The sequence below is a fragment of the Apiospora aurea genome (assembly GCF_038362705.1).
Source record: "Apiospora aurea strain CBS 24483 chromosome Unknown utg000002l_segment0_segment0, whole genome shotgun sequence".
Classification (NCBI taxonomy): domain Eukaryota; kingdom Fungi; phylum Ascomycota; class Sordariomycetes; order Amphisphaeriales; family Apiosporaceae; genus Apiospora; species Apiospora aurea.
Genome location: NW_027117389.1, coordinates 3,897,173 through 3,906,196, shown reverse-complemented (window position 1 = coordinate 3,906,196; position 9,024 = coordinate 3,897,173). Strand labels below are relative to the sequence as shown.

The 9,024-nt window shown below is 52.0% G+C and overlaps 1 protein-coding gene across 1 annotated transcript; it reads right to left on the bottom strand.

The window, feature by feature from the left end:
- Positions 1-1,822: 1,822 nt before the first annotated feature.
- Positions 1,823-3,232, bottom strand: PG986_003572 (uncharacterized protein; the record flags this gene model as incomplete). The annotated part of the gene is made up of 3 exons (XM_066839794.1): positions 1,823-1,992; positions 2,054-2,552; positions 2,618-3,232. The coding sequence occupies 3 exons, from the start codon at positions 3,230-3,232 to the stop codon at positions 1,823-1,825; spliced, it is 1,284 nt and encodes a 427-aa protein (XP_066704858.1).
- Positions 3,233-9,024: the final 5,792 nt, after the last annotated feature.

The following is a 9,024-nucleotide window of genomic DNA, read 5'->3' as shown; positions in this document are numbered from 1 at the left end:
CCGCCTTCAGTTTTATACCCCCATTGCCCTTTTCATGTACACAATTCCGCCCATATGATTACCCGACCAAAGGAGGTTTGGGTTCAAGGCATTTTCGATTTTGGCTGACATCAGGAAAATGTTTGGCCGAAACACGTTTCACGAGCGAAGCTACATATTACCGTATTCTAATGTATCATGAGCGAGTCAGTTACGACAACGGCTCGGACCGCGGGTCGTTGCTATTCACGTCTTTCAAAGACTCGTCCCAACACCAAACATGCGAACGTGACAAGACCACAGCCATTGCTGGCGGTGGGAGAAGGTTCCTAATGTTGTCTCGTACAACAGAACAAGCACGGATGTCAAATTACAATTCAGTCCTTTTTATGACTGTGGTTGCGCCGAGAAGTGCTGAAAGCAAACTCTATTTCGAGTAGTACCGACCCTGAAAAGGGTCGTAGGCATATGGTCTTGAGCTCTCATTCACCTGATTGAGGAACTCAAGGCCATAGATCGCGAACATATCCCTCCCTCTTTACATAGTGTCGTCTTCAGTGCTCCTTGACCTTCTGTGTCTAATCATTCCAGCGTATATGTGTCTGTGCCTTCGAGTTCTCATTCTGCTGTGGATGTTATTTGTGCAGGTAAGTGCCTAGCAACAACTTGCCCATCGGTCACGAACCTGCTATCTATTGTTCTACCTTCAGCCGGAGCCAAGAGCGATAAAATGAAGCAATAAATATAATATCGGCTTTGAATATATGATGGCACTTGTTTTTAATTAAATAATATATGAACGCTTTAACTGCCACACCGCAGTGTGCTTGCTTTTCACGTGTTGTCAGTAGTGTTCCGGGATATGCTTTTTCCAAACGGCCCGGTCAGCCAGCCGCTGTCATTGTGAACATGTTGTTTTTGCTTCTTATTTGTTTCGTTTCCGCCTTCCCTCTTCTATCTTCCAGAGAGAATAAATAAAGCCAAGTCAGAGACGCCTTGGGTTTCCGCGCTGCCCCTCCTCCGTACGAAACAGCGTCAGCAAAGCCTTTTGGCCCTCACTTGGCGCATTCCTGGTGTCCGCCTGGGCCCTTTGATGATCGGCCGCTTGTCGGTGTCGTCGGGCCCCTCGGAGGAGTATCTCTTGTCTCAGGTTGGTTGCGCGTCGTTTATCCTCTCTCCCTCGTCAAAGTACATGGGTATCCACCATAACCATAGATAAATACAGCAGATTCCTTTTTTAGCATATTGGCAATGTGTCAGGAAGGGGGAGCCCATATGTAGGTCACAGAAATAGATTCGCGCAGTCATTCGAAACTGGAGGCAAAGGAAAAAAATCGGTTTCTGGTCTTTGGTTTGATGTGAGACTTTTGATTCTCGAATTATTATGTTTCTCTATCTCCGAAGCGTGATTACTTTTCCGACACAAACGTGCAAGTAATCCAAATTAGATGGACGCCTTCAACTCCTCTCTCATGATTCCTGCGCTTTCGAGAGAGCGCACCTCGCTGGAAGACAAACAGGTCGTCTATGTGAAGACTTTCCCTCCCCTCCGCGCTGTTCTATTGATGTAAGAGACGCTATGCTTCCGCTTCGTCCGCTGGTGATTGGAATGGCAATGTTTCAGCCCCGTCCAAGAACACACCAGCGGCGCCACAAACAAGTGAAAACAACGCTGGGCTTGAATTTTCTTTTGGTTTTTGACTTGTGTATGATAAAGTATGCTGGTGGATATAGTAACCGATCATGGAGGATAAGACGACGTGGATATACAAGGACTGCATGCATATGCATCCGTACCAGATCTTTATCGGGGTCTTGAACACAAGCCGGTGGCAGACCCAACCTACAGGTTGCCGTTGTTGGCGATGGTGTTGGTAGTACCACGGGTGTTGGCCTTGACAGAAGCGCCGCTGGCAGTGCCGAGGGACTTCATGCGGTCAGTGACGCCAGCGACGGTGTCGATCTTCTCAAGAGCCATCAGGTAGGCGGCGAGACCAGCGATGTGAGGAGAAGCTAAGCGGAAAGTTAGTAAACCAAAACATATTAGGGGGAAAACCATGGAGACATGACATACCCATGGAAGTACCAGACAGGGTGGCGGTGTCGGTGTCGCTCTTGATGCCAACGCTCTGAACCTTGACACCGGGGCCGAAGATATCGACATCAGGGCCGAAGTTGCTGAAGCTGGCCTTGGCATCGGTGAGCTGGTCGATAGCACCGACAGTGATGGCGTTGGGAGCCGAGGCAGGGCTGACGTTGGCAGAGTCCTGGTTCTCGTTACCGGCAGCGACGACGGGGACGACACCGGCGGCAGCGATCTTCTCGACGGCAGAGTTGATAGCCTGGGACTTGGAACCACCGAGAGACATGTTCATGACGGCCTTGCCAGCGACACCTCGCTTAGCAGCATCGTCAGCGACGAACTGAAGACCCTGGAGAACACCGGAGTTGCTGCCGCCACCATCAGCGCCGAGGACCTTGACACCGACAATCTTGGCCTTCTTGGCAACACCGAAAGTAGCACCGGCGATGGTACCAGAAACGTGGCTTCCGTGGCCGTTCTCATCAGTGTCCTGGTTAAGTTGTTAGTGATGTACTCTGCAACGGATCGAACCGAAAGGGAACGGTGTGTACTTACGACCTTGTTGACGAAGTTGGCGGCCTGCTCGGCACGGCCCTGGAACTCAGAGTGAGTAGCCAAGACACCAGTGTCCACAACGTAGGCAGTGATGCCTTCGCCGGCAGAGTCGTCGAAGGTGTAGCCCTTGGCAGAGGCGTTGTTCCCGCTGGGGGCGGCGTGCGAGAGACGAACCAGTCCAGAGGGAGCGTTCATCTGGGACATCAGGGCGAAAGCCTTGACCTTGACGTCGGCCTCGATGTAGTCGCATTCGGGGCCGGCGCTGACGCTAGCGGCCATGAAGTCATCGGCCTGGAAAGCAGCAGCGTTCCAGCCACCCATGGAGACGCTCTTGAGCTCGGTGGAGAGGGGGTTGCCATCGAGACCACGCTTGCCGATGTTGCGCTTCCTCAGGGCGGTGCTCAGGGTCATCTGGTGAGCCTGGACAGCCTCCTGGGACATGCCAGGCTTGTAGACCATGATGTAGGCGTTGGGGATGATGTCCGTGGCGTTGGGGTTGGAGATCGGGACACCCATGACAACGGGGGCGTTGGCATCTTGGCGGGCGCCGAGGGGCGAGGCACCGGCGACGGCCGCAAGGGCGGCGGTGATGAAGGTGGTGATGCGAGGAGCCATCGTGAATATATGCAAATATATAAAGAGAGTACTTTTTCTAAATTGTGCCAGACAAGTAGAAAAGGATGAGTTTTAGAAAGAGGTCGAATGAGTGGTATCCGGAACCCAAAGTTGAGGTCGTTGAGAAGGTGTCGTCGAGGTGATTGAATATTCCAAAAAAAAAAAAATACTAACAATCCAGCTCCAGGCGAGGCAGTAAGGGACAGAATAGGGCCGGGTAGGCGAAGTGAAGTGAAATCGGTGAACAATAGGAAGGGAAGAAGTTACGAGATTGTTATAACAATAAAGAGCTGTTAGGACAATACACAGTAAATCCTTCACGAGCTTCCAAGAAAAAAAGAGGTTCTACCGATGAAAACAAGAAGAGAAACGCTTCTGAGAGGATGGACAAGAGAGCTGGAAGAGAATGGGAGAGGGATTACATGAGAAGGGAGTTGGGATTCAGATATAAGTATAGACCAAGATCGAGCCGTCCAGACTCATGTCAGGGCAGGTCGACGAGCTGGGACCGCCCCTGTGCACTTTGAGCCGACAGGGGCGGGCGGAGTTAGCTGAGCCAGGAGGACCAGAGGAGCGGCTGGAATGCCATTCTGTATGCAAGAGGTGGTATTCGGTCAGTGGGTGAAGCATGAAGTGGAATTTCCCGAACGGGGCAAGTCAACGGGCGTGGAGCCGCAGGAAGCAGGGCTCCGTGAGCTTGAATGGCCGTGAGTGGTCGGCGCCAAGCATGAAGGACAAGCCTCATTATACCCGGTCGCCAAGTCAAACGAGAGCTGCCCCTCCCCTGGCCAGACCCTGTGCAGTGCCTGGGCAGAACCTGGGCAGAACCTGGGCGCACTGCAGCGGCAATCGACCCAGGGCCATCCCCTTTGGGCCTGGTTGTTTGGTCGCAGAGGCAGATGTGCGACAAGGCCAAGAAGACACGACGGGAGTCTGCGAGGGACTAAGAAACGTCTGGACAAGAGACGTTGTAGCAGAATGATGAGATGCGGGGGTCCAAGCCTGACTGCTGGCAAATTGCATTTTATGTGCACGTAGTACTTGACAGTAGTGTTCGCTATGTCCCTAATTCAATTCCAACGGCCAGCGGAAGCAGCAATTGGACGGCCTCTTTTGGGTCCTGCTCGTTTGGTGGTAGTGCCGATATGAGGCCCTGTCCACTTCTGGAGCCTGGTGCTTGAGCCTCAAGAAAATAAAGGTGCATCCTATTTCCATGCATGGACCATCTCGCAACCGAGTGGTCAGCCACCGTGACATCGTCAACAGGCCTATCGCATCTGTTCGGCACATCGGTTACGCATCCCACCAACAGACGAAGTCTCTCATTTCTCGTCTCCTTTTTCCTTCGGCAGCTGGAAACCCTTAACTTCAAACAAACCAAACAGGCCTGCGCCGCCCTCTTGTCCCCTGTTGAGGAGGCCTCGACAAGTGCTGGCAGTGTCCCAAGGAAGTGTCACACTTGTCAGAACAGCAGCTTCGTTGCCAATACTTGCATACTTGCCGAGCCTACGTACATAGTAAGCACTGTTACGTGGACGGAAACAAACGACTTCCATCGTGTGACTTTAAGCCGGTGAAATCCTACCAAAAAAAGCCATCGCCATCCCTCCTCCCGTCAGTGTGTCAACTTTCTGTCAAGCATGGCATGATGCAGGAACATGGGTAACCCTAGCGTTCGGAATACCCCCAAATCGAGCCCTCGCAGCCGCTTGGGGAGAGCCAAGTCTGGGGTGCCAGGACGACTAGTACCGGTCATTAGAGGCACAAACAAAATAATGTTCACCATGACAGCGGCGCTATGGAAAGGGGTCTTTTCAATATATGCAAGGCGAACCGGCTTGGGATCTGTGTATGTGTGCATGCGGTATCAAATGGTCGTCTACTCGTAACCGACAGAAGGACGGGCCTCCCACAATCAACCGGAGCACAACCCAAACCTCAAGTTCGGCTGACACGATCTCTTATTCTTATATATTATTCCCGAGTTGCAGAGTCATTTTGCTTTGTCTATCTATATCCAGCACTGTCAATAACGGGCAAGTTGGGACAAAAGTCGCACAATCCAGCGAGTTCCAATATTCAGTAACAGAGTATGCACAAGCTATCTACCTTATGCAATATATATCCACCGATCTTCAGTCCCGCTTGCGGTTTCCAGGTCGGAGTTTCGGTGCATGTTCTAAAAGAAGAATGCAACAGTTCGCCCATCCAGCATCAGTGTTGTCGCACTCCTTTCATTTGCCTCTCTCGGCTCTGCAGCGGGAAGTATTACGCTGCCCGGCTGCAACTGGAGCAGGCGTGGCAGGTCTTACGAGGTTTCGCACTAAGGTTAGGGGGTTCCACAGTTTGGAAACAGCGCCTACCGGGATGCACAATCTGGAGGGCTAGAGGGCGTTTCGCGCGCTGCAGCCTCTGATTGGCGGGCCTGCTGACATTAGACGGCGCTGAAACGCCGCAGTACTCGGGTGCGCTTCGTTTCATCGTGTGCTCGTGGGAAATTGTGGACAATACGGCGAGAGCACGGAGGGTACGGAGAGAAAATAAAGCCCAAACGGACCAAGAAGACGGCTAACAATCTTCAGATGGCGAGGGCTGACCAGTCGCTGACCAACTTGCTGCATGACGAGCAAACCGCCCAAGACGACAACCTGGTCCGCACTACCACAGGACATGTCAAGCTGCTGCGACGACATGGGGTTTGTGCCTGGGAGTTGTTCAGTTCGTCGAAATCCAATGCAGCAACGGGAACAACACCTCAATAATAACTATGGTGGTGGCACCAATTCAATCAAGTTGTCGATCTTCTCCGTCTAACAAATCTCGTCGGGTAGATTGACCGATGCTGGATGCCTCGATATATCCCTGTACACTGCGCCTGTTACGAACACTGCTGTCGCGTGATCAACATCAAACAATGTCACCATCCTTTCGTGTCAGAGGCCCAGAGAAACCCCTTCGCTATCTTGCTCGGAAACATCCAAGTCTGAAGAGTGACGTACAGGATGCATCAAACCCGTCGACCATTTTCGAGCTTAGGTTAGGCAACCGGCGAAACCCTGTGTGATGGCTCTCGGGACCTTGCTGCTTGATTGAGGCTCTTCTTGGGCTTGTCTCCTAGGTAGGAACCTGGTCTGCCCCTGGCCATCGCACGCCGAGGTCAAGCGGGAAATGCGCCACAAAAACCCTGCTCAGGTTAGGATTTTCGATGGGTCGCCTGGCGGATGTCGATAATGCGAGCTGCCGCAGCAGATCGTCATGGAGTCGAGTATAAGATATCTTGTTTTCGGAGGCAAACGTTCCAGGCTTGCGATTCGTGCATTTCGAGATCGGCACACGGGCAGCCCCCTGGAACTAGCTTCAATGCTAGTCCGTCCTCAAAACGCTCCTCCTGAGTCTTGATCGATCTCGCGGCCAGATTCTCAAGGATCTATAAGACAAGACCAGCACCCACGGACTAGCCGGTTTGTTGACCTGGGACCGGTGTATGAAGAGAAGAGCCTCAACAGCCCCCGAGGTCGCGGCAATCTTGATTATGGTGCTTACGTGACAAACGTCGCTGGGTATGGGACCTCGTAACGCTAGAAGGGTAATCTTAAGAAGTTTACAGGAATGGTGATATGACGGATGCCAATTAATAAGAGAAGAGGCTTGATTGAGGCTCAAGTAGCCCCAGACACTATTGGCGCGGCATGGAGCTCGACAATACGCCCGCTGCGAACATCATTAGAATCGACAAAAAGCAAGGCGAGCCAAGAGAAAAAGGTCGGAACCTGGCCTGGGCAGTAGCCTGGGAGGCAAAGTCACGAGGCAAGCCTGCATGTATCCTTTCCTCTTCATGCGCGCGAACCCAGTTTATGCATCCTGCATCCACCACGAACGCATCGGGAACTGCCCAAGGCACCGCATGCCCTACGTAATGGTCTCGTTGTTACCCGTCGCTTTGTCTGTTTTTCTTGCAAGATGAAAATTCTTCCAAGTATGTTTACGCACATAAGTAAGTAGGCGGGCTGTACCGCAAACCGCATTGGAAATGACGATGGCTCAGCGGGCGGGAGAGCAGGGAACAACGCCTCCGGGGCGGGCTACAGGGCGGCTATGCTGGTGGTAACCGCCGCCTCCTACCTTTGTTCGGATGAAGCGCATAATCTCACCTAACAAGGGAGACCCCGAGTTTGTTATCGGCATTCGGATTATGACAACTTGGCCCATCCGTACCGTACTTCTCAACTCGCTCGTACATAGGTAGAACAGCCAGCAGTTGGCGTCTCTCGTCAATCCCATTGATTCCAGGCCGTGTACTGCATTGTTCGTACGCCATCACATTTGATGACACATCTCGGCATAATAAGGTAAAGAATAACCTTAAGCTTTTGGGTTGAAATGGGTTCTTGGGAGTTGCATCATCCCATGCATACCTACACACTTCATACATGGAGTTTAGGTGTTTTAGGTAGGCATCTGCACCTGCCCAACGCTCAATGTTTACATTGGGCCCGGCCGTGAGGTATTGACTCTGGCATGCTACGGAATCGGCGTAATAGGGAGCGGACATCACGGACTGCTGTCGTACAGAGTTTTAATCAGAGTTGATAGCCATGAACACCTGATGGGCGAGGTAACTCAAAGGTTAGGTGTGTGTGTGCGGAAAGACAGAGCGTGCATCAAATTGGGATGGATTGTAACCTGATACCTCCATGCATCAATACACGCACACGCACACGCCCGCAGACTCGTGCCAATCAATCGGTCAATGGCGAAAGAGTGTCGATATGCTGGGCAGACAGGCAGGCCGGCAGGCAGAGACTGACTGACTGACCCCCAACCGCCATGCAGGACAGCGCATCACACAGCACACACACACACATACAGACACACATGCCCAGCCGGGCAGACAGTGTCGCTCACTGTATGATATTAGGTAGGTCATTGGAAGACTTGGAACGGCTCTACCCTGCAGAAGAGCCTGTAAAAAGCAGTGACCCACGAACAGCCAAGAAGGGAGAAAAAAAACCACAACCTCTCTTTCGTCCAATCGCTTGAGTCGAAGACAATGATTCAGGGTTCAGTTTAACGGCAAAAGATCTCTGATCGACCCCAGTGTTCTGTGTTCGGCGCTGAATCGTCAAGTGCAAAGACGACCTCCCTGTCTCTCTATCTCTCCGTCTCTCGCTCTCCGGTTTAATTTACACAACGGAGGGAGGTTAGTAGTCGTTAAGGCATCGACCATCATTACGGTTCAAAAACAGTTGGGGTTGAACGCTTATTTTGCTCGAAAGCAGCAATCTCCCCCTCAGTTTATTGGGAGATAGAAGGATGCAGATAGATTTGTGTTCCTTGACCCGATCGATCACTTGATTCGTTACGTGCAAGGTTATTAACAAGAATGCCCTACATGGTTGTGTACCGCATACTTACGTACTGTATTCCATCCTCACACTTTCTTTGCCTTCCTCTCCCTCTCTCCGTTTCTCGCATTGATGGCCGAGGGCGTTAGTTGCAATCTGCCCAATCCACCTCTCCGGTCCCAACTGATACTCGAAATTTGCAGCGCCTGGACCGTGTGTCCCACTCACCCATTTCCTTTTACGATCCTGTGGCCTGCCTGTGCCTTCTAGTCGAGTCCGGTCGGTAGTGCGTGCTGGTGCTGGTGCTGGTACTGTACTGTTAATCTGCTGTCCCTACTGTGCATTAGGCCTAGCCCAGGCCAGCCCAGCATTGATTGATTGACTGCTAGCATCCGTGCCAACATCATCCCACTCTGCAGTGATTCCATTCCTGCATCTTCCTCCTCC